Source organism: Carcharodon carcharias, chromosome 6 (assembly GCF_017639515.1).
Source record: "Carcharodon carcharias isolate sCarCar2 chromosome 6, sCarCar2.pri, whole genome shotgun sequence".
NCBI lineage: Eukaryota > Metazoa > Chordata > Chondrichthyes > Lamniformes > Lamnidae > Carcharodon > Carcharodon carcharias.
This window is the reverse complement of record NC_054472.1, coordinates 139884962-139911323: the sequence shown is the minus strand read 5'-3', so window position 1 is coordinate 139911323 and position 26362 is coordinate 139884962. Positions and strand designations below refer to the sequence as shown.

The 26362-nt window shown below is 40.3% G+C and overlaps 1 protein-coding gene across 2 annotated transcripts in view; it reads left to right on the top strand.

Moving 5' to 3' along the window:
- The window catches only part of tp53inp1 (tumor protein p53 inducible nuclear protein 1), a 33265-nt gene extending 12041 nt beyond the window's left edge, over positions 1-21224 (top strand). For both annotated transcript variants that reach the window (XM_041189338.1, XM_041189339.1), the window contains exons 3-4: positions 10195-10537; positions 18580-21224. In XM_041189338.1, coding sequence (XP_041045272.1) covers positions 10195-10537; positions 18580-18829 — 593 coding nt within the window. In that variant the 3' untranslated portion in view covers positions 18830-21224. The remainder of the gene's footprint in view (positions 1-10194; positions 10538-18579) is intronic.
- The last annotated feature ends 5138 nt before the right edge of the window (positions 21225-26362 follow it).

Below are 26362 nucleotides of genomic sequence, written 5' to 3'. Positions count from 1 at the left end.
ATTTGGGAGAGATGTGGCCCAGTCAGGTTTGACACAGTAGTCAATGATGACTTATTCTGTTCATAGATGCTGCTGAGCACTCAGGCGATGTACCAGAGCATTGCTTTCATACCATTCCAGTCCTCAACATTGTCCATCTCACAAAGGCTAATCATTTCCTTGAACCCTAAGTCATAGTCATGCCATGAATTACATATTGATTTGCATTCTGTGACTTCACAGAGGGATTCTGTGAAGCACAGCCAGGCAGCCACTCAGGAGCAAACTGTGATCCTCAGACGTAAGTAGACAGGTTCATCAGGATGAGAGCGCACCGCTGACGGCACACACTCATTCCCATCTAGCAGACATTTCAAATTCACCAAGAGTAACCAGCTTCCATCCCTCAGCGTCATGCATGCGGAGAGTGGGAATTAATAAAGGAAAGACATTCATCCTTAAACCCAGAGGCGAAATTACTCTGTGGGGAGGCATGAAAGTGCTCGATGATGAGGTTTAACCAAAACCGCTCAGCAATAAAATAAACAGCATTGCAAAGTGCACTTGGGTGAAAGGACGCTAACGTTGGTTGCAACAAATACTTAAGATCCACAAACTGCAGACTTTAGTGCGACAGCATCCGGGTAAACACTAACCTTGATGAAAAATTCTCATGAGGTTACACAATGTCTGCCGGAGATGTAAAAGGTTGCATATACCTTGCCCAGCCATCATTTTTATATAGGAAGTGCCTTTGTCCATGTTGCAGATGTTGATTTGTTGTGATGAGGTTGAGTGAGACTTAATGGAACCAAGGAACAAGATGGGAGATGATAGTCGGAGGTGGGGGGGTGATCATTTTGTACCTAGAATGAACGTGGGACCTTACATCACATGAATTATCCATTCAATACCTGAGACTTGGAGAGGGATGAACGTGAAAAATGTTTACAATAGTGCAGATTATGTACAATTAATGAACATTCGTGCCATCATTGTGCATTCAAAACTTCTTAATTTTCCGAACTCTACCACTAAATCTAGGTGCAGCACCGACATCCACAGCAGAGATGGAAGCAGCCTATGGATTGCTGTGTCCCGTTGTCTGAGATGACTTTGGCAGGAGTCCTCTGAAGGCCCGAGGCCTGATGGCCCCAGCCTGTTAAGGGTCCTGCCCTGAGGTAGGCTCACTTTCACTAGGCCTGATCTGTTGGAGTTGATGGGGTCACAGGCAGATGTGATTTGGAGAGGCAGGACACCATTGGAGTGTTTGCCCCAGTGTGTCTGACTGGCACTCCTCCTTCCTTTGGCTGCTCGAGGGCCTCTCCCTTATTCGAGAAAGAGCACCTGGAGAGAGGTTGAGGTGTCCCGACCACCCCCCTACTCACCTAGCGACTGCTGGAATGCACCCATGGCTAGAGTGATGTATGCAGGTCTGAGCAGAAATTGCAGGACCTGGGTCTCCAAGGTGGCCACCACCTTTCCCATGGAGACTTCAATGTGCTTGCATGCCGGAGCCACGACATCAGAACGTGGATGGACTCCTCCGTCCTTCGTTCCAGACTGGAGATGGCCTCTGACAACTCTGCTTGAAGTTTCCCTGCCTGTCTCTGCATCTCCAACATTTCGCACAGGGCCGATCGCAGAGGCTAGTCATCAGACACAGACTCTGCAAGGACCTGATCTCCAGCTGTCCTTCAAGTGTCAGAGACCTCAGCTGCCACTGCCTCCAGCTGCTGTGAGGTGATCACCAGTTTGTGACCCTGAGCTGCTGTAGAACTAGGGTCCACTAAGGTGTGAATATCTGCCCTGGTGTAGGGTGCAGGTGAACACAGTGACGGGTCTTCATCTGAGGCGCTTTGGGGGCTGAGGCTGAGGTGCTTGGCGTCTTCCAATGCCTTTTCTTGCTGGTAGCTGGAATAGAGAGAAGGGGTAATTAGTGATTTACTAGGCAGGCTCCTATACTATAGATCACTCAGTCATTGTCCGCATGTGGTCGAAGTATATTGATGGACCCTCACTAGCTTGTTGGGGAGATCGATCTTGCCTTCCACACAGAAGCGATCCTTATCCTCTTCTGCAATCTCTACTGCTTGCTCCTTGTTAAAGGAGAGTGTCCTGAGCTCTGGGGTCCCCCTCCAGTCTATGCACTCTCCTGTCAGTTGTGGGCGATCTTGCCCTGCATGAAGACAGGTGTATTGATGGTGAGCACAAAAAATGCATGCCTGAATTCTGTCCTGAGCCCTCCCCAGTAAGGGATTAAGATGCCGCTTGAGTAGGATCTTATATGAGATGGTGATCTTAAAGTGGCTGGCAGGCAATCAGTGCTGATGTCTCATCTGCTAGTAGTGTGTGACGTCTCTGTGGACTGTAACCCCTAGACTACCTGAATGCCCTTATGAGAATGAGAGTTTGGAGTGAATAGAAGTTGCCCTTCCCCTGGCGGAGCACAGCAGATCAGTAACAAAAACAAAAATACCTGGAAAAACTCAGCAGGTCTGGCAGCATCTACTGAGAGGAGCACAGTTAACCTTTCGAGTCTGAATGACCCTTCAAAAGAACTAAATAAAAATAGAAGAGAGGTGAAATATAAGCTGGTTTAAGGAGGGGGTGGGGTGGGACAAGAAGAGCTGGATAGAGGGCCAGTGATAGGTGGAGATAACCAAAAGATGTCACAGACAAAAGGACAAAGAGGTGTTGAAGGTGGTGATATTATCTAAAGGAATGTGCTAATTAAGGGTAGAAAGCAGAACGAGGAAGGTACATAGAGCCCTAGTGGGGGTGGGGTGGGGGCAAGGGATAGAAATAGGCTAAAAGGTAGAGATAAAACAATGGATGGAAATACACTTAAAAATAATGAAAGTAGGTGGGAAAAGAAAAATCTATATAAATTATTGGAAAAAACAAAAAGGAGGGGGAAAATCGAAAAGGGGATGGAGGAGAGAGTTCATGATCTAAAATTGTTGAACTCTATTCAGTCCGGAAAGCTGTAAAGTGCCTAGTCGGAAGATGAGATGCTGTTCCTCCAGTTTGCGCTGAGCTTCACTGGAACAATGCAGCAGGCCAAGGACGGACATGTGGGCATGAGAGCAGGGTGAATTGTTGAAATGGCAAACGACAGGGAGGTCTGGGTAATGCTTGCGACAGACTGAAGGTGTTCTGCAAAGCTGTCATCCAGTCTGCGTTTGGTCTCTCCAATGTAGAGGAAATTGCATTGGGAGCAACGAATGCAATAGACTAAGTTGAGGGAAGTGCAAGTGAAATGCTGCTTCACTTGAAAGGAGTGTTTGGGCCCTTGGACGGTGAGAAGAGCGGAAGTAAAGGGGCAGGTGTTGCACCTTCTGTGGTTGCATGGGAAGGTGCCGCGGGAGGGGGTTTGAGGTATAGGGGGTGATGGAGGAGTGGACCAGGGTGTCCCAGAGGGAATGATCCCTGCGGAATGCCGCCAGCGGGTGTGAGGGAAGATGTGTTTGGTGGTGGCATCGTGCTGGAGTTGGCGGAAATGGCGGAGGATGATCCTTTGAATGCAGAGGCTGGTGGGGTGATAAGTGAGGACAAGGAGGACCCTATCATGTTTCTGGGAGGGAGAAGAAGGTGTGAGGGCGGATGCGCGGGAGATGGGACGGACACGGTTGAGGGCCCTGTCAACCACCGTGGGTGGAAAACCTCAATTAAAGAAGAAGGAGGACATGTCAGAGGAACTATTTTTGAAGGTAGCATCATCAGAACAGATGCGACGGAGGCGAAGGAATTGAGAGAATGGGGATGGAGTCCTTACAGGAAGCGGGGTGTGAGGAGCTGTAGTCGAGGTAGCTGTGGGAGTCAGTAGGCTTGTAATGGATATTGGTGGACAGTCTATCACTAGAAATTGAGGCAGAGAGGTCAAGGAAGGGAAGGTCATTTGTTTCCTGCGCTACAGAGCAGTCCTTTTTTGTGTCATGGCCACTGGCCTCCCTGGTGACCTCCTCCCTGGCCAGCGTAGTTAGGTGGGAGGACCTCCTCCCATCCCAAGGAATGAGGAGCTCCCGCCTAAAATCTCAGAACTAAAATCTCAGTCTCTTTGCAGTAGCTTTATTAGAGTTACATTAAAGAAGAATCTGTAAGAAAAATATAAATTTTAATATTTTTGCATGAACAAACACTGAACTAGGTATGTGGAATTGAGAATGCAGTCACTTTGTTTTTAAGGTTTTTATAACTCATTCACAGAATAATTCCTGCATTTTTTTTCAATGGCAGCCTACAAGGTATTCTATATTATTTCAGTACACTTTTCTTCCAACAGCTACTTGCTGCAGATTTGAGACATCTGTCTGCATAACAATTGTGTCCAGCTGCATCTTATTGTGTAGCTGAATTTATGGCCCTCATTTATATAACTTTGGTCTAATTCATACCTGGTAACATGTCTTTGGAAAAGAGCAAAAATTAACACATTATATATACATGAAGACAGGAATTAGGAGCAGGATTAGGCCATTGGGCCCCTCAAACCTGCTCCACCATTTGATAAGGTCATGGCAGATATGATTGTGGCTCCAACTCCACTTTCCTGGCCTCCCCATAACTCTTGACTCCTTTCTCAATCAAAAATCTATCTAACTCAGCCTTGAATATATTCAGTGACCCTACCTACACTGCTCTCCGGGAAAGAGAATTCCATGGAGTAACAACCCTCGAGAGAGAAAGAAATCCTTATTTCTGTCTTAAAGGGGGGGAACAAAATTTTTAAACTGTACCCCCAGGTCTGGACACCTCCACAAGGGGAAACATCCTCTCAGCATGCACCCTGTCAAGTCTCCTGTCGGGCTCTTTTTTGTTTTAATTAGATTGCCTCTTATTCTTTTAAACCCCAGTGGGTAAAAGCCCAACCTGCTGAAACTTTCCTCATAAGATAGCCCCTTCCTCCCAGGAAGCAGTTGAGTGAACCTTCTCTGAACTACTTCTAATGCAGTTATATCCTTCCTTAAGTAAGCAGACCAAAAGTGTACACAGTACTCCAGATGCGGCCTAAGGCCCAGCACAGCTGTGGCAACAATTCCCTACTTTTATACTTGATTTGCCTTGCAATAAATACCAAAATTCCCTTTGACTTCCTAATCACTTGCTGCACCTGCATACCAACTTTGATTTGTATACCAGGACATCAAGATCCCCCTAATGTAGCTTTTTGCAGTCTCTTTCCATTCAAATAATATAACGCTTTTGTACTCTTCCTGGCAAAGTGGACAAGTTCACATTCTCCCACATTATACTCCATCTGCTTAATTTTTACTCACTCATTTAACCTATCTAAATCACTTCTGTACACTCTTTTATGCCCTCTTGACAACTTACTTTCCTACTTATTTTTGTGTCATTGGCAAATTTAACTACCATTCGTTCAGCCCCTTCGTCCAAATTATTTATATAGATTGTAAATAGTTAATCCACTGGTTACAGTTTGCCAAACCAAAAATGACCCATTTATCCATACTCTCTGCTTCCTGTTAGCTAACCAATCCCCTATCCATGTTAATATATTACCCCCTAAACCATGCGTTCTTTTTTAGTGCAGTAATCTATGAATGGTAACTTTTATAAAATGCCTTTTGGAACTCCAAGTACACCACAGCTACAGGTTTCCCTTTATACATCTTGTTTGCTACTTCCACTTGGGAAACTTATAAATGAGCCAAACATGATTTCCCTTTCTACAAAACCATGTTGACTATGCCTGACCGCATGATGATTTTCTAAATGTCCTGCTATTACCCCCTGAATAATGGATTCTAGTATATTTCCTATGACAGACGTTAGGCTAACTGGCCTCTAGTTTCTGTCTCCCTCCTTTCTTGAATAGAGGTGTTAGATTAACGATTTTCCAATCCACTGGGACTTTTCCAGAATCTGAGGAATTTTGGAAGATCACAAACAATGCATCTACTATCTCTGCAGCTACTTCTTTTAAGACCCTAGAGTGGAAGCTATCAGCTCCAGGGGACTTCACAACCTTTACTTACAAGGCAAATTATAAGATCTACTTTTGGGTTGTTTTACATACCTTCCAAAATGAAGAAGGACACAAATACCTGTTCAATGCTTCTACCATTTCCTTGTTTCCCATTATTAATTCCTCAGTCTCGTCTTCTAAGGACCAATGCTATTTACTCTTTTCCTTTTTAAATACTTGTAGAAGCTCTTAGTATCTGTTTTTATACCTTATGTTCTCCCTCTTTATCAATTTTTCAGTCTTTCTTTGCTGGTTTCTTAAAATCTGACCAAACTTCTGACTTTTATTTCATTCATGGAAAGTGGGCGTCACAGACTGGGCCAGGATTTATTGCCCATCCTTTGAGAAGGTGGTGGTGAGCTCCCTTCTTGAACCGCTGCTGTCCACGTGGTTTAGGTGCACCCACAGTGCTGTTACAAAGGGAGTTCCAGGATTTTGACCCAGTAACAGTGAAGGAGTGGCATTATATTTCCAAGTCAGGAAGGTGACTGACTTGGAGGGGAACTTCTAGGTGGTGGTGTTCCCTACCACTAATCTTTGTAGATTTGTACAGTTTTTCAATTTAATACTATCCTTAACTTTCTTATTTAGGCATGGGTGATGCATCCTTCTCAAATAGTTTTTTCTTTTTCATTGGAATAAATCCTTTGCTGAGCATTATTAAATATCTCCTTAAATGTCTGCCACTCTATCTCTACTGTCCTACCTTTTAACCTGGTTTCCCAGTCCACTTTAGCTGGCTCTGCCTTCATACCATTTTAATTACCTTTATTCAGGTTTAAAACACTAGTCTTAGACCTACACTTCTGCCCTTCAACCTGAACGTGAATTTCTAATATGTTATGATTGCTGTCACCTAGAGGCTCCTTTATCATTAGGTTATTGATTAATCCTGTTTCATTGCTTATTACCAGGTCTAGAATAACCTGCTCCCTGGTTGACTCTTGAACTTACTATCATTCGGGATACACTCTATGAACTCATTTCAAGGCTACCATTGTCAATCTGATTTGCATAGTCTACATTTCACCTATGATTATTGCAGTACCTTTCTTACATTCACAATTATTTCTTCCTGTAGACTCTGTCCTACAGTATAACCACTGTTGGAGACCTATAAACTACTCTCAAAAGTGACTTATCTTTCCTATTTCTTATCTCTACCCAACTGATTCTGCATTTTGCTCTTTCAAGTTAAAGTCATCTCTCACCACTGTACTAATGACATCCATAATTAACAGGGCTACCCCACCACCTTTTCCTAGCTTCCTATCTTTTTGAAATGTCCTTTAACATTCAGGTCCCAGCCCTGGTCATCTTGCCACCATGTCTCTCTAATGGCTATCGGGTCAATACATATTTATTTCTATCTGTGCTAACAATTCATCCATTCTGTTATGAATGCTATCCGCATTCAGATACAAAGCCTTTAAATCTGTCTTTTTTACAATTTTTACAATCTCTGTCCTTATCTGCTGGTGCACTGTTGGGTTTGTACTCTCTCCCTTCCTACCACACTCTGGTTATCATTACCCGAATCACAACCCTGCTTTATTACCTTGTTGTTTCCCTTTGATTTACCACATCTCCTCTCTCATTATCCCTTTCCTCTGATTTTTAGTTTAAAGCCCTCTCTACCAACTTAGTTCTATGACTTGCCAGACCACTGGTCCCAGTCCCTTGCAACCTCTGCCCTCATCCATTTAAGCTTCAAGGACTTTGTAGCTGTTGGACAATTGCAAGGGCTGAGGTTCCTTCACTTTTATCTTCTTGATCCCCATTACTTGCCTCACTCGCAGTCACACCCTACTGTTTCTGACCACGGACCAAATCAGAACCTTAGTCTAAGGGGTGTGACTACCTTTTAGAACAAAGTGTCAAGATAACTTTTCCCCCTCCATGATGTATTGCAGTGTTCGAAGCTCATCCACCAGCTCATTAATTTCACGTGGAGTTCCTCAAGCCACAGAAACTTACTGCAGATGCAGTTGCTATGGATCATGCTGTCGTCCACCAGCTACCACATAGTTCAACTGCAACACATGCTCTGCACTGCCAACTTTATTGTTTTAATTCATGAATTAGTTTTTAATTAAAATTTAATTAATGCCACTATTCCTGCTTGTGCTTATGTTTTTATTATTTAAATTAATGTTATATTTACCCCAATTAAAATTCCCTAGTTTGGTTAAGAGAAAAAGAGAAAATGCTCACCTACCAATCAATTAGCCTTCTTTCCTGTTATGTTACACCTTGATTTTCTTGGAGTGCTCTGAACCCACAGACTCACCCAACCACCCCCCCCCTCCCCCGCCCCCCGCAACCTGCACCACCACCACCACCCCATAACTCCCAACCAGCTCTTCAAGCCCTTGCCACTGTCTCTAGGTTACCTTCATTTCTGGTATGCAACTTGTGTCTTCTACAGCTAATGGAGACTGAATAAAGGTAGAAAAAGAGCACATCTATTCTCACATGAACCAAATTCCCAACTTCACACTCAGACTATGTTTCACTCAGGTGTGGTCTCCTCAATTGAAGAATCTGAGTATTAAACAATTTTTAAAAATACACCTCTGAAACATGAAATGCAGCTTCTAAACTGCACCACTTGTGGAAGGAATGCAATAATTTATTTCTGTGGCACACTATTAAATATATATGTAGCCAGGACCAATCCTGCCCTTTTCTAGTGTTACACATATACTTTCCAGCAGTGGGTATTGAATGAAATTTAGGATTCCACTGCCTAGCCTTAGGGACATTGAGGTCAAATGTAGTGTTTCCATTGTTCTACCAAATAGTTAAGGTCATCTATTAGCAGAAACCAGAGATTGAACTTGAAACCTTGCTCCAAATTTTTCAGTCAGTAGTGATGTTACTGATCTCAAAGAAAGATCTAAGCAATCTCTATGGTGTGCATTTCACATTTTCCAACATTAATTCTGATGCCACTAGGGGACCACTGGCATCTAGTAAGCAGGTTAAGCAGCCAAATACATTGAAGAGTTCTCACAGGCAAGAAGTACAAGCAAGTTTTATAATTTTGCAGAAAGTGAAATAAAGATTGGGACACACAAATGAGATAAAGTCAATGCTGAAATTTCATAAAATTTTTGTAATTTTGAGTATGGAATAGAGAATTTTGACAACCCATAACTATAAAATTAGTCTTTCATGACCAAAGAGGTGGTTCAACAATAATTATTACTTAATACACCATTTAAAAACCCAGTTACACCTCATTCAAGAAGGTGCAACTTTTTTCAAGAGTTTTTAACAGCAAAGTTAATGGTGTAAAAAGTTGAAGTTCATGTCAAATCAGTGATTTCTAATTGATTTCTACTGGAAAGAAGTTCATCAGCACACCCTGTGGAGAAGTGGGGAAATATGACATCAGCTTCTAGATTTCTGCAGTTAACTTTGTGCAGCTGCCAGAAGTTGATGTTGATTTCACAGAATAATGAGAGTGAACACTGACAGGTTTGGTGTTATTACAGCCCCAAAATCAAGGTCATCATTGATCTGTACAGCTTAGTCCTATTCTGTTGATTTACCCACTTTCACATGGTTGCATTGCATCATGGTGTTTATAACAATTCTATTTGGTAAGGAAAATTCCCAAATCATAAATTGCTTGACCTCTTTCTCCCTTCATTTTAAAAGTCAATGCTAATACAATTATATAATAAAATGGAAATTACTGTAGGAATTATTATTTTAAAAATTGGTGCTTATAAGCCACTAATGCTAAATAAAAGGTTTGAACATTATATATTTTACTGTATAAAATGTGCCATCCTTCAAACTGGGTTCAAGGGTTAGATTTAATTGTGTAGATATTTTGAAGGCATGGTATACTTCAATTGTATGGATAAATTTAATTTGGTTTTGAAACCGTACATAATAAGTTAATACATATTTATCAGCATAATTTTGTAATATTTGCCTTTAAAATATGTCACAATGTGGTGATTGGAAAATCCTCTAGGTGCATAGCTTAATGCACTGTCTTTATGTTCATGATTATTAGTACTTTTGTACAAATATGTGGATATTATATATAATTTGCAGTATTGATTATAAAATCAAACTAATAAATGTATTTCCTTTTCTCACCCCTTCCCTGATACCTACTTCACTTTTTAAACTTTAATGCTTTGCTATTTGTCCCATTTTTTTCTGTTTCCCACTTCTAATACAACTTGACTGCTGCTTGTTAGATGCTTGCACCAAATGCTCTAGAGAAGAAACAGATGGCATAGACAGAGAAACCTCTCCAAATTCAGCCATTTTCTCCTCTTCAACCTCTTCTCTTGAGTTGCTTGGCAATTGCAGTGACCCCTCCTTTCTTCAGCTTGACTCCTGTGCTTTGGAGGAGAGCTGGTTCATTACCCCTCCCCCCTGTTTCACTGCAGGTGGTCATGCCCCAGTGCAGGTGGAGACCAGCCCAATGGAAAACCTTCTTATTGAACACCCCAGCATGTCTGTATATACAGTGCACAATGTCCGAAGCAATTTGAGAGAGAACAGCAGGTCTGTTGAATGTGAGAATCAAAACATCAGGTAGGTTTTTAGAAACAATGACTATGGTGCTTATAAGCTACAAATTGGAAGTTATATTAGAAAGAAGAGAACTTCTGGTCCTATTTTATTTTTAAAAGTAGCTTTGTGTAGGGAAAATTGTTTTAAATTACAAAGATTGGAAACTTGATTTTGATCTAGCAGAAATTCTAGAATTATGGATATCAAAGGTTTGTGAGTGAACCTAGACAATACTAGAACTGAAATAGAGTCCTAAGTAATAATTTTATTGTGATCCCAATATATCTTCAAAAACAGAATATTGCAATCTCAGTTAAAATAAAATTCAATAGTTAGGTTTTCAAGTATGATCCCCATCCCCCATTCTTAATCCCCTTCTCCCATCAACAGTTAAGGAATGCCAATCACAAAGTTGCATGAAAGCTGGGCCTTGATTGGACAACTGTACTTTTATTAGCATTTGGAAAATCAAACATCTTTCATAAAACAAATATCTTAAGATTTTTTTGATCAACATTATTTCAAGATTTAACATCAACTCAAATGCAGGTGGGTAAAAAACCGAGTTCCTTTTCTGACCAACATTCATTTGATTAAATGTGCTAGAGGTAGGTAGCGTAGTGGTTATATATAGGCAGCATACTGAACTAGTAATCCAGAGGCCTGGACTAATAGTCTGGAGACATGAGTTCAAACCTCATCATGGCAGCTGGGGAATTTATATTCCATTAAATAAATATGGAATAAAGAGTTAATATTAGTAATGGTGACCATGAAACTGCTGGATTGTTGTAAAACCCCAACCTCCCTACATCTGAGTCTAGACTCATAGTCATGTGATTGATTCTTAACTGACTTCTAAAATGGCCAAGCAAGCCATTCAGCAACCTTCTCGAGGGTAATTAAGGATAGATGATAAATGGTTACCTTGCCAGTTAAGCCTACATCCTGTGAATGAATTAAAAAAGAGTTTACTCGTGTTGGTACTTGGAAGGATGAATTTGCAATAATATTCATAATTTAGTATAATGTTGAAGGTAAGATTTTAGTAGCACTGGCGATAGCCTAAGGTAGAAACTCTCTATGTAGCTTTACATTTTCAAACTAGGAGATTAAAGTTATTGTTTTCCCACCTATGGGGAAGTATGAAGCATTTCCCCGCAATTTCTATCTTCTGCTCCCAAATCTAAGATGGGTGGCTCAATCTCAGAGTATCTCAGCAACAGATCCAAATTCTCCTATTCTTGACTGTAGAAAATTGATCTACCAATTATCCCAGGTATCATTTCATTACTTTGGGTTCACCAAAGGTGGGGGGTGTTAATGCTAGGAAATGGAGTTCTTCTCACTTCAAGCATCAATGTCAACATTAATAGCGCTCAGTTCTGATTTAATGCAACTTGGTGTAGAACAAAACTGTCTTTTTGCGCTGTCTTAACATTGTGCCTCAAGTCTTTAGAGAAGAAATCTCTACTGCACCCAATGTGGTATTTTTTTTCCATTGTCCACAGCATGCAATCTTGTGGGCAGGATTGTAAATTAATGGCATTTTTGTGATGTTGGACCATTCCTGCTAAGAACATGGCATTGAATACGTTAGCTTTTTAGTTTTTTATTTATGCTAGTGTTCAACAACCGTGGTGTATGTTTGTGCAGGAGTGAGGAAATGATAGAGTTAAGATAGGGGTCCTGATCAGTTTAAAGATATTTGTTGAATGGATAATAACTGGCTACTTGACAATTGCACAGAAATGATAGCTTCTAAAGCTTTAACTTATTTTAGTTCTCACTAAATACGAAAGAAACATGGCTGCAGTTGGTTTGTTGCCCTCAGTGTGCACAATGTCAGTGTGAAGTGTGTCGGCAACACATCAAAAAAATGAGCCTTTTTAAACTTGAATTTTGAAATGCATATGTTCAGCCTTGAAAAGTATTTCTTTTAACATTGTGTTTAAAATTTAAGAAACCCCCTGGGAGATTTTTTTAAGGGAAAATCGGATCCATATGGTTCAGCTATCTTTTTGTTACTTTTCTACTGTCTGTAATGCTACTGTGATATTTTTGCAGCTGTTTTTTATTCCTCTGGTCGGAGTACTCTGCAGTGTCATCAGCACTTACATAATCTGCTCAAACTGAGCTGTAAAATCAAGTTATTTCCAGAAAGGAAGTTCTTTGATTCAACTGGCTGCACATAGCGCTGCTGTTTGAGTGTCTGCAGATTCCTAACTTGGAGAAAGTGCAAATAGAACATGATCATAGGAGCATTATAGTTATTTGACATACTTACAATGACGAAGTGTTATCTCACTAAAACCATGTGTTATGATTGTGCAGTGAAAGAAAATTAACCTATATTCAACAGAGTGTAATTAGTCAGTATGTAGAAGAACACAGCCTTTGGCGTGGTCTGAGGCAGCCACTTACATTCTTCCTGAATATTACTACCTGTGAATATTGTGAAATGATTTATTGTATAATTTGAACTCTTTGGAGTATCTCAGGACACACAATCCTAATATGTTCTATGACAGACTTTGAAGTTCTTTTTGAGTTCTGCCTTTCAAGCCACATATATTGCTGCTAGTTACTTGTCCCATTAATAAATCCTAACTTAACACTGCGATGTTATTAAATATTCCACCTTGTCATATGACCTGGAAGCACACAACAAAATGTAGTTGGCATAATTGTAATGATAATGAAAGATTCAAACTCGAATGGAAACATATATAATGATTGGGAATATGTTTAAGCCTGTAACATTTAATCATAGAATGTTACAGCGCGGCAGCATACCATTTGACCAATCGAGTCAGCCTCGGTGTTTTTTTGCATGAGCCATCTAGTCTAATTCCACTCTTTCGCTCATTCCCCATGTCCATCAACATCTCCTTTTTCTGACAATCATCTAAGTCTCTTTTCAAAGAATCTGCAGATTGTGCTTCAACAACAGTTGTGGTGGAAACTTTCACATTCCAACTACTCTTTGAGGTTAGTTGATATCGTAAATGAAAGAAAACGATGCTCAATTGATCACAACAAGTAGGAAAATGTTTCATTCCTCAGCATTGGCAGTTGAGATGTGTTCTTCCATCTCAGGGAGAGAGCCCTCAGAGTCTAGACGTGGGGTATGATTCTAAGACAGATTGCAGATATACTCTGGTGTCTGCTTAACATTTGTTCATTTGTACTACATCTAAACACATTACAGAGTAGGCACACAGCTCCTAGGCTTGATTCCAACCTCTCTTTCGAGTCAAGCCCATCACTGGTGTCAGTGATGCATCATCTTCTACGTCATACATTAGAATATCTCATCTGTTAATCCTTTATTCTAAAACCATTCTTTGGGGTCAGTTGATATCCTAAATGAAAGACAACGATGCTTGATCAATCATAAAAAGTAAGAAAATGTTTCATTCCTCAGCATTTGCACCTTGTTTTGAGCTCAAAACCCAAATAACATAAGAACATTAAAGTCTGTTTTTAACTTTTCTCAAATCAATGCCCAGGGTTCACAAGCAGTGTCCTGTTTCATATTGCAGTAAAACCATCTCTTGAAGTAATCGGGGTAGTAATTCATCCCTAGGATTTCATTTATTGAAGGAAAATGATAGTGGTGTTAACTAACTTTTCTCCTCTGTGCATTCTGTGCATTTTATCTACCTCTGTATGCTCCTGCCTCTTTCAACTTGCTTTTGATACTCTTAATATATATTCCATATATCTAACCTTTCATTTCTGACCTTCATGCATGTTCTATGCCTGTAATCACATCATTTTGTCCTCCTTCCCCTTCTTGTTCCATCTTCTTATTTGCGTATATCTTAAATATTGTCATTTTATTTCTGCTATCTGTCTCACAGCACAGCATGCAGGGCCCGCCTTAGTCTGAGAGAGAAGAGATTGGCTTCCTGTCACACACAAGTCTGGGATGGCTCACCTTCCAATAGTATTTTTTGTTTCTGCAAGAGTGTTTACATAGAGGTATACAAACTTCAGGAAGGGGACTCTGAGACACATTAGGCTGTTAGGATAGGGGCTAAGAGAGAAATAGGACTGAGGGGAATGCAGGGAGATATTGGATAGTCACAGTGGAAGGGGAAATGGACTGCAAATTCTTAATTGGCTGTTTAATGATACTGGTGTTTTTAGAGTATTTTGATGAACTACTTTAGTCTTATTTTAATAGCTTTGCATTTGTGAAATTAAATTACATTCTTCAGTATTTGAATGTCTGGCTAAATTGCTGTTAAGTAAATCAGCAAAAGAGAAGATGGAAATTGCAGGCATATGTTTCTTGTTTCAATATATTAATGACATAGATAAACATAAAAATAATAATATAAAAAGAATCCATTTGGCCAAACTGGTTTGGTATTTAGCTTTCCATATTCCTTTATTCCCCTTTCTGAAATCAGTGGCGGCTTCTAATTATTATCTCTTCACTTAGATATTTACTAATTTCATCTTCAAAGCTCCAGAATTTTTCCTACCACAGATATTGAACAATTGATCTTAATTAGCTCTGTCTCCCCTTTTGAAAATGGATAATTATATCACTCCTTTGCTGTCACTTCCCATACTTTTGGAACTGGATTAATTGGATGAGCATGATTGACTTACTGGTACTATCCACTGGTATAAATGTAGTGTTTCTTATAAGTATTTTAATTAGCAAAGAGGCAGTCAAATACTGGGGAATTTGGCAGACTTGTTGACTAAATAAACTTGACCAGTAATGTTGGGTTTCAATATCCAGTTCAGAGCTTTTATTTAAACACAATAGGGTTGCACTTGCTATCAGCTGTACTGTCATAAAAAAGCTTAACATATTTGTACCAGATTCTTGTTTCCACAATTTTCAAGGAGGCATTAAACTGTTTATTTCAAATTTAGTTCAAGGGTCTTTGATATTTAGGTAAATTCATGTAATAGCCATTTCTACCCCATTTTATTGTTACTTGCTTATGGCTAAACTGAGAATAGTGAATAAATCAGGCAAAAATAGAACATGCTCAAAACACAACAGGTCAGTCAGCAAGACAGGTTACAATATTTCAGACAAGCTGAGTAGAACTAGATATGATGGATTTAAAAAAAAACTAGTGCTTAAAGGATACCCCAGAATATTAAGCAGTGGTCCTAATATTGAGTAATTATTGTTTCTTGTTAAATCAGGTGTAATAAAATTTTCTTCCATATTGACCCTCTATTTCTGACTTTTGCAAGATACTTTAATAGGCCAGGTGCTAGTTTATAAATTCAGGCAGTGCATTTTGACAGATTATTTAACTTTGAAAAGCATCACCTGATCATTTTCCATAGATGTACTTTCCAGCATAAGTCACTGAATAAGGATCAGAAGAGGAACATGGCTGACCTTTTTGTATCCTCCCATCTCTTTCTAGACCAGGAACGGAAAATGAGAGCAACAGTGCAGCTGTCTCTGCTTCCTCCTGTCCATGTAGCCCACCCACTTCACCCTTGAACCCTCACCTTCAGCAGTTTGTCCCCATCTCTAAGCTCAAATTGTTCCACCTACTCCCGTGATCCCTTCCCCACGTTATTCAAACTCGTTCAATTTCCTCTCACGGTTCCCATGTTAACTGATATTGTCAGTGATTTCCTATCAGCAGGCAGCTCCTTACTCCCTTTCAAAACCAGCAACATCAACCATGGTTCCTCAAAAAAATGTATTCCATAGAGTAGCTCATCATCAAGTGAACCTTCCTTAAGGGGCCAATTGTCTTCCAGAATGGCTGCAACCAGGCGGAATTATTAAAAGCATATATTGAAGCAGGCTTGCTGTGCCAACTCAAAACCTGTGACATTCATTGACCTGACAGTGATGTATGGCACAGTATAGAAGCATGAACTGCTTTTCAAGCTCTCCACCATTTTACCCTGCAGAACAATGAACCATCTTCTCATTTGCATGCTCAGCAATTGATGCCTCTGTGTATACATTGGCATGCAGAAGAGCAGATATAAAACACTGAACAACAGACTTCCACAGGCCCAATCCTGCCACTCTTGTTATTCAACATTTATATCAGTGACTTGCCCAAAACAAGTTTGTTTATGGTGACAACATTGCCTTGGCCGTGCAAAGCAAGAATCTGTCAAGTACTGAGGAGACCTTGCGAATGATTAACAGAGGATGGAGGCCCACTTCTTACGATAGTGACTTTGGCCAAACAACATTTCTAGAAGCTTCAGGAGAAATTAAAGGATAGGATCAACCCAATCCAGAGAATCTCCAGATTCACATGGGGAATAAGTGCCTAAACCTTTTGTTCTGCAGTATTCACCTTGATGCACTCTGCAGCTGAGTACTGCTCTCTGCCATGGCAATCAAATTCGCATGTCAAATCCATTGAAGCCCAGCTGAACTCCACTATAAGAAATTATCGCCAGTATGCTTTTATCAGCACTAACACCTCTGCCTCTGTTCGAAAGCATTGCATCACCGTACCTGTTGGGGTTTTAGCCTAATACAAACATAATCAAAAGGTTGGATAGTTTGAACACAGAGCTTTATTGGGAGACGTCATCTTGCTTCTGCTTACATGTACGACTGACTAGAACATGTGATACCACATCACTTCCTGTGATAACGTATATTTGAATAAACATATTCAAATATATTTCTTTTATCCAACATATTATCTAAACATGCTAACCATTATACTATCACAGCAATACCTATGCTGGAAATATGCAGTCTCCAGAGAATACAACCCCTACCTCGCTGAGATAACTTGATAAACCTACCACCAACCCAGCTCAAATCAAGAAGGCTTTGGACTGTCATCTAAGCCCTTCAGTTATCTTGATGACAAATGGTGGAATGCTGGAGGAAATTCCTAATCAGACCCTGGAACATATCTAAGAGCACTACCATCAGGAGTTTGCTGCACTGTTACATTGGAAGCTTTGACTTCAATATCTGGCTATATTGAATGTTTGAATATATTGATATTGGATTTGTTTTTTGCAATTACCATATGAAAGAAGATCACTTATCAGAATGTTGCCACTACCTGAGTTGTCACTTCCATGGTCCCCAAAGGATCATCTTTGGTGATTTACCTCTTCCTGATCTACATCCTGTCCCTCATTCACATTGTCTGGAGCCACCAGTGTATTGATGTTGCCCGGTTCCAGCTCTCCACTATCTATCTCAATTTCTTCAGTATTTATGTGCTATTTGACTGGTTATCATTCATCAGGTCATGGATGAATTACAACTTCCTGCCACTCAACATCAAAACCATTATTTTTGGTTCCTGTGGCAAATTCCAATCTCCTGCCACTGACTCCTTTCCTGCTTTCAAGCTAAACCAGACAGTTTGCAGTCTTGGCACCCTGTTTAATCATGAGCTGAACATCCAATTCTTTACGAAGAGCGCTCACTTCTACCCCTGCAACATCAACCACCTCCTCCTGTACCTCAGTCCATCTGGCCCTAAAATTCTTAAATACACCTTTATAACCTCTATGTCAATGTTTCCCTTACTGGTCTCCTGTTCCCTGCCTTCTATTCGCACTAACTTGTCCAAAATTTAAAAGCTTGTATCCTGTCCTACACGATGGGCAGGATTTTTACTGATGTGATTCACAGATTGGGACACTGAATTGCTGGTGCACACAGATGAACTGAGCACTGAGATTGTGATCAAAAAGATGAGTGGCACTAACGGATTTATGTTGCTTCAGAGGCAAGGGGGCAGGTGTTTGAGTTAAGGGAAGGTGTCAAAAACAGTTCATGTGTGCCTTGGTGCTTATGGTAGCAACAGAGCCTCCTCATTCATTTTAGCCATTGCCAATATACTTGGGTTTGCCAACAACAATAGCACTTTAAGTGCCACAACAAATAGTGACTTATGTGTTTGTTAATACAGTAGGAAAATAGTTTTTTTTTAAATGGTACCTGAAATTGACAGAAAAGTCTGCACTATATTGATGGAAACTCTAAATTTGATTTTTGCCTAATAAGCTGTCTTGGTATCTCAAATGAATACAGGTTATATAAATTGATATTTTGCTTCTCATTCTAGAACTGAAACCCCTAATGGGTTAGGCCACCATATTCGCTGCTATGCAGCTGCTCTAGCCGCCCATACCAGTTTCGTAGAACAAGCCAATCAGCTTCGTCATGTTCAACGTGGAAAAGAGCATGGTGCAAAGCACCTCATAAACCGCAACAACATTCGCCGCCAAAACCTTATTAGAGAGTGCAACTCTCGACAAACTAAGCACAATGGACACATTCTACACCAACCTTGCCAGCGCCAGTATAATTATTAATTGTTATTGTGACTTTTTAAAACAATGTTCTTGTTATAAAAATAGTATGTGTATGTACTTTTTATAGGACTTCATATTTAACAAAATTAGGAATCATTAATCACACTGAGTATTTTAGGGTTTCTATTCTATTTTCTCGGTGCTTTAAAATCTTAAACTCAGTATCACCAAATGCCTTGTTCTGAATGATAGGATTTTACTCTCAAATCTAGAAATTTCCTTGCAATCTTTTTAATATATAGGGTCTGCTTGTTAAGTTTTCCATCTCAGTATGAAGATCCATTTTGTGTATGTGTATTTGTGTATGTGCGTCCTTATGTGCAAAGTCTAGCTATAGTATAAAAAGTGTATGCTGTCAACATAATCATTAACAAATATATTGCCTGGGAGATGGAAAGCCTCTTTCAGCTGTGATTTGTTGTGTGAAGTGAAACTCATCTTATTTCACAACACAGATTCTCAGGGACAATACAGTGTATAATTTTTCTAAATATCTGTATGTGACAGCAAGGAAGCCCTATGTAAATGTATATTTCATTTTTAAAAATGGGTCTTTTTGGATTGGTGGTGGCATTATGATTGCTCCAGGATATTTATAAGTAGGTCAAACTTTCGGGCTACATACATGACTTCCCTCTCAGTAGCAATTTGAATATGTCTAAAAATGTTGTGTTTCTAGGTTATCCATTTTTTCCCCTTTCTAAATGTTAATTGTGAGATGTTTTGATGATGGATTATACCTTGATGCTCTGCATTTAAATGAATGGTTTTTGTTTATTTTTCCCCCTTTACTACACTGTTGGCTGTGACGTTCTTGAACCTGCTTTCGATATAAAGTGTTTCAATTTAATATATATTTCAGTCTCGTTTTCCAAAGGCATTCCTGTGAAACTTATTCTCATTTGGAGAAATGTGACTGTTGAACAGGTGTGGATTCTGATCGTTGCTGAGGCGTCATTTTCCCAATTCAGATTTTTTTCCTTAAATTGATTTTTAACTACTGCAGAGCATGCAAAATAAAAACTGTGTACTGTTCCATTCTTAGAAAAGCATTTGTAGAATGATATTTTACTTTGTAGAAGTACCTTAAAGATATAAAATGGAAAATTGAAATAAATATCTATTTCAGTTAAATAAACTTTCAGATCCACTAAGTAAACCCAAAAATATATGTAATGGAATCTTCAATGTATTAGCAAATTATCCAACTATGCCTCAGGATTTCTTTTTTAAATTTGCAAATACAGTCATATATCACCATTTTCACTACAGATTGAGGAAACTTTCAAGACAATACTGTCCAGCAAATCCTGTAAAGGCCTCATTAATGCCTCTTGGGTTGTCTAGGAAACTGAGTTGATAACCAAGTCCATCTCTGAAAGTGCTTTGTAAAACTGCATAAACTAACACTGGCGAAGAAAGCCTGATGAGAATAGATCTTTCTTTTCATTGTTATTTTGTTAGATATTTATCACTGAAAGCATTGTGGTAGAATCTAATTGGATCTTTGTTCCTGGTGAAATGCTTGCAAAAGTTTTATGCTGTACAGAAATCTAATAGTGGCCGAGTGTGGTTGGGCATTTAACATATCCTAACTAAACTGTTGTTGACTATTTTTGATGTTGTATAGGTTGATTACATTTGACTGACTTAATGTGTTTATGTAAAAACTTCTTTGTACATTGTTGCATTGAGTGTTGATTATGTTGGTTGTGATGAGATTAAAACAATAGGGAAAACCTTAAAATTTTGAACAAAGCTTGTACATGTTGCTGAAAGAAAATGTATGTTACATATAAAAATACTAAGCTGTAGCTTAGATTGCTGAATATTTCATACAGGGATTCATGTTTGGTTAAGTTATATATGTGCCTTCCAGTGTAAATTCATTATGTGAAAACATTGTTTTGTGTTACGTATGAAAGCCAGATGTAAATATAACAAACCAACACAACTATGCACAGGAAGGAGCTTGTTTGTGGAGTTACTTTGTACAGTTTTATATTCAATTGCACCAGATAATTGACCAGATAAAGCCTGGAGATATTTTAACTCATTTGGGACTTTATAGCCATTCAACTGCCTGGCTACATAATCCAATTTGCAGAATAAATACAGCACTTTGCCAAATAAGTGTGTCAACTTTATAGACTTGTAGAATTAGTGATATAATTTTATTTACTAATTTAGTATCTAGCTATTTATTAGTGAATCCAAAAGGTTAACTAGTGCAGTTTGCACTGTGAAATTGTTTTTTAAATAATGGGTATTTTCTAGTTATCTGTACATTCATGTAACCAGAATGTGCTCTTTGTTTTAAGTTCTAATAACTGGTTATTGCTTTCTTGTATTAACTGTGGAAAAGTTTCATTTGTCAATAAATGTAAAAATTTGAGTTTGATTATTGTCACTTTTTTAATAGAAACAATAAACGGCAGAAATAAACAAATTGTACTAAATACTATATCACTACACTACAGTGAAACCCATACAACACTACTGTCTTTAGTATGATGGTTGAGAGAGCGCTGAACATTGAGAGGAGAAGGGGAACATCTAGAAATTGTGGTCTGATTGGGAACCAGTGACATAGAAAAGGAAAGGGTTGAGGTCTCAGTCAGGGATTTCATAGCTAGAGGAAATTAAAGCAACACCTCAAAGAATCTCTGCATTATTCCCATGGCCATGCATTAGTGAATATAGGTAGAGTAGGATAAGGCAGATTAGAGTGGCTGGTGAAATGATGCAGAAATATGGGCTTCAGATTCCTGGAACATTAGAACTAATTCTCAGGCAGGAGGGACCTTTTGAGATGGACAGGTTGCAGTCCAACAGGGCTGAGACCAATGCCCCCATGGTAATTCACGTTGTGGATGAGGGTTCAACTTAACTTGGCAAGGGGGTGGCCAACAGAATGAAACATTATGAAGGAGACATAGGATGCAAAGACGACTGGAAGAGAAATAACACGAGTAAATAATAGTTCAGAAATATGTTGTGGAGTATCTAAAAGACACAACATAGCTGACTGTAGGTGGATTCAAGCAGCAGTTTTTTTATTCAGTACAGGCATGCACACATGGGAAATGCTCTTTCAGAATGCACTAAAAGGCAATTTGAAGTTTCACAGTTTTTGTTGGTTATATATACCATCTTTAGGATAACTCATTAACTCACAATGTTCTAATTGTTGTATGCCTAACTGTTACATCCTTATTTGCAAATAAGTTTACAACATAAACATGGAATGAACTGTTCATCACCTCCACAGTTCTGGAGGAATTTGCAAAACAATCATGGAATGACCTGACCTTTACCACAAATGATGTTTGCACTTTTAATGAGTGTTAACTCATTAGCACTTATGTTTTTCTTTCCAAAATATAAACTTTGCTTATGTAACCTGATATTTTTCTGCTGTGCCTAGTCATCTGCATATCTTGGCCTTGAGGTCAAGCTATCTGTTTATTACAGTATAACCCATATTTATCAATTTATCTTATCCTGGCCCAAAGGTCATATTCGTTTAGCTTTATCATGGACTGACCAGTAGGCTAGCCATTAACTTCTGGGCCTGGCCAAAATGTCATATTCATCCCATAAAGGGCTTGCAGGTACATGTCTTTGAAGGTGGTAGGAGAAGTTGAGAAGGCTATTTTAAAAGCAAATAGAATTCTTGTTTAATCAGTGGAGAAATAGAGCTGAATTTTCACTGAGTCTGGATGACTCAGGAACCCTTTAAAAATGGTAGGTCATTCTGATTCCGGGATTCCTGACCCTATTCCTGAGCTGTTTGATTTTTGAGAGTGCCTTTAAAGGGTGAGGACTGGTCCCGGTCAAAAGTCCACGCCTAGCACTCCCAACTTGGCCGACTCCATTGCAGTGATAGGCATGTCTACTCCTCTGCAATTTTCATGGAGTCATGCCAGGTTTTTGAAGAGACGTTCAGATGAGCCAAGTATACATAATGAGACTACGGTGAGAGCCCAGATAATCATTACTCTTGCTGAAACAACTGTGCCCCAAAGAAAACATTGCTTGATTGACAGCTCAGGCTCTTTGATCTTTGCAGTCAATTTTACAATGTTTATTTACACAAGGTTAAGTGGTTTCAAGGGCTTGTGGATTTTGTTATTGATGCTTTAAAGGGTCATGATGATTGACACTTTTATTGCTTTATAATGAAATTAGTTTTTTTAACATAGTGGAAAGTTGTGAATGAATTACCTTTTTTGCACATTCTACTGTCATTATAGTGTATATTGTATAGAGCCAATGGACATGGAAGTGCCATAGCTTGGCATAAGGGGCCATGGGTGGGTGGGGGACATGAGGGGGCATTGATGGGACATAGTTGAGTTGTTAAACATGGCACACTCCTTAAGAAGTTCATGGTTAAGCAATCCAAGTTCTGAGTTATGGCACCAATCAACTTCCAGGTTTGACTTTTACATTTGAAGCATTTTGTGCTTAGTGGAATAAAGCTTTGTGAAGAACCGACACACAACACCTTTGGACACATATCATTGCTTTTCCTAACCGTTCCCTCCAGTTCAGCTTCCGGAAAAGCCTTAGCTATACAGGGACACAGGAGAGACAATTTTTTTTGGATAAGTTTTTGTAAACGACTTTTTGTTTGCAGAGACTCAGTGACAGTATTAGTCTTACATCACACATTTCTTGTTACAATTATCTGGTAAAATTGTACAATTATTTAACCTGGATTGCTATCACTCTTCAATTTCCGACATGTACCTAAACTTGAATACCAAATTAGATTAAAGGAAAAAAACTGCAATGGTGAAAGTGTGAAATAAAACAGTTTTGATCTTGCATGTCAAATTAATTTCTGACTGATCTAATATTCCACTATATGTCTGCAGTGAAAATTGCCAGATGCACTGACCTGAAAAACACTCTCCAATGTCACACTCCTCGGACAGAATTTTACATTCAACATGCGGGGACGGGCCCAACATGCCATAACGTGGGATGACGTTGGGTATGCGTCCCAATGTCATCGCACAATCTCGCAATATTTTGTTTGGCGGGCATGCGCCGGAGTCGGCTGTGCGCCCGCCGTTAATTGAATGGCCTACTAAGGCATTAACATACTAATTAACTCCAAATTTATGCTGCCCGTCCGACCTGACGGTTGGCAGGCAGGCAAAAAGGCCTAGCGGCCTTTACGTTTTTTAGGAAACCCCATCCACGAGCAGGATATGGTTTCCTAAAGCAAATACTGATTATATAAGAACTTTATTTTGAAAATAAAAACATGTCCCATCTCTTGTGACACAGTCACATGAGGGGACATTTTTCATTAAATTTTTAATGTTTTTGATAATTTCTTTAAAAAGCACTTAGATCTCCCTGAGGCAGATCCGTGCCTCAGGGAGATTGAAGTGCTCTTTCATGCGCTTGCACGAAAGAGCGCTGAACCCGACTTTCCCTCCTCCTCCGGCCCAAACAGGTAGCGCTCAGCGCTACTGCCTGTGATCCACGCTGGGCGCGCCTTAATTGGCCCACTCACGTGAAATCGCGGTGCCAAGCCAATCATGGGCGGTGGCTGGCCCTGAGACCGCCCATGCCTACTCCTGCCGAGCCCGCCCATCCAATGTAAAATCCTGGCCCTAACCTCATTTAAGGTTGCTGGACGGAATTGCCAAGCATTGGGTAGAATGGACTATGTTATAACTAAGCTACTATCACTCATATGATGGAAAATTTGGATACTGTCAGACCTCAATTAACACAGCAACTAGGGTCCCTAATAAAATAATGAGCTACCCAAGTGATGATAAAAGATGAAAATCTTTGAAAAACCTCCATGAGGAGGTTCTAATTTGCTTAATTGGTAAAGCAGTGAGCAGATAATTGATTTTAGTCAGTGGCCAAAAATATTCTACGGACAGAATTGTCCCAGATTTGCACTAAGTGCAGTGGCGGGCGTGAAAAGTGTTGTTTAACCCACTGGTCGCAATGATAGGATTTCGCGCCATATCGCCCTTTCCTGCCTCGTAAATTATGCAAACATGAGAAACACAACAGATCGCTGGTGGCTGGCCTCCAAATGGCCAGCCACACCATTACATCACTGCTTCCTCACGCTGGGCGCCATATGTAAAATGCAGTCGTGTGCACACTTCTCAGTGCTTGCAGCCCAGGAATGCTCGGGTGAAAGCATAGCCCCAAAAGCCAGGAAGACTGCAGCTGCTGATTCAGTGGCACATCACTGGGCCACCTTCTGGATGCTGTGGAGGCCTACCACAAAGTCCTCTACTTCCGCTCTGGCAGCAGGAGGCAGTGGCAGAGGTGGTCAGTGCCAATGCTGCACCAAAGATGTCAGCTATTCAGTGCAGAAAATGGATGAATGATCTCATCTGTGCCAACAGGATAAACCAACCATCTCATCTCTCAACTCACCCACTCACAAGCCCATCACACATTCTCTGGCAACTCACTGCCAGTTCAAGGGACTTCACCATTCATTCTCTCACTTACACCTTCAAATCTTCATATGGCCTCATCTCTGGAGACTGCCTCCTCATCCTCTCCATGGCTCAACTCAGCACACATGCATGCCTGCCATCCTTCTAGTTTGGCCTGGCATGAGACTTGCTCACAATCCATCTATCTTTATGCAGGACAAGATCGCACACAACCAAAGTGAGAGGTCCCATATCTGGGGTGCTGGATATCAAGGTCCGCACTGCATTCACAAGTTTAACATTGGAAATGGCCGGAGAGGAAACCGTTCCTGTGGTGACAGTGATGTTGACAGCAAACACCCACATGAGGATCCTGCACTACAGTACACCTCTCTCAATGCAACTCTGAGTCTACTGTTCTGTGTTCAACGTGGCTGCCAAGTACTAATAATTTTCACTTTCTCTCCTAGGCACATCTGACGCATCGCCCTCAGGCAACTGTAGCCGGGACCCCAATGCCAAGAGCACCTTGGATGAGGTCCCTGAGGGCAGTACCATTGAAGATCCATCAAGGCGCTCACCTACACCCTCTACCAGCGCAGAGAGACACACCTCGGTGGGACCTAGATGTAGAGTAGCCTCAGGATCACAATCTGGTGAGCACATCACACAATCTGGTCCACAGCAGGCAGAGGCAGGGACATCCTAGGTCGCTGTCATTCGGAAGACTGCTGGAAGCAAGGAATCTGCTGAGTCCAAGTCAGATGATGAGCCTCTGGACTCAGTCCTCAATCAGTTGTTGGATCTGCAAAGACAATCACAGGAACATCAGGAAATGATGCCTGGTGCACTCCTCAGATTGCAAGGCACAATGGAGGAGTCTGTCTGTCTTCACTCCGAGGTGATAGTACTGGCATGCCAACACACCAAGGTCAACGCTGGCAGGGTGGTGGCCGCCATGGAGACCTTGGTCCAGGACATTAGTCCTGCACTGCTATGCGGGCTCAACTCCCATTGCTGATGCCATAGTTGGCCTCCGACAGTGTCAACGTGAGAGGGGTGCGAGGTAGCTCGATGTCAGTCCAGCTACACCTTCTCCTCA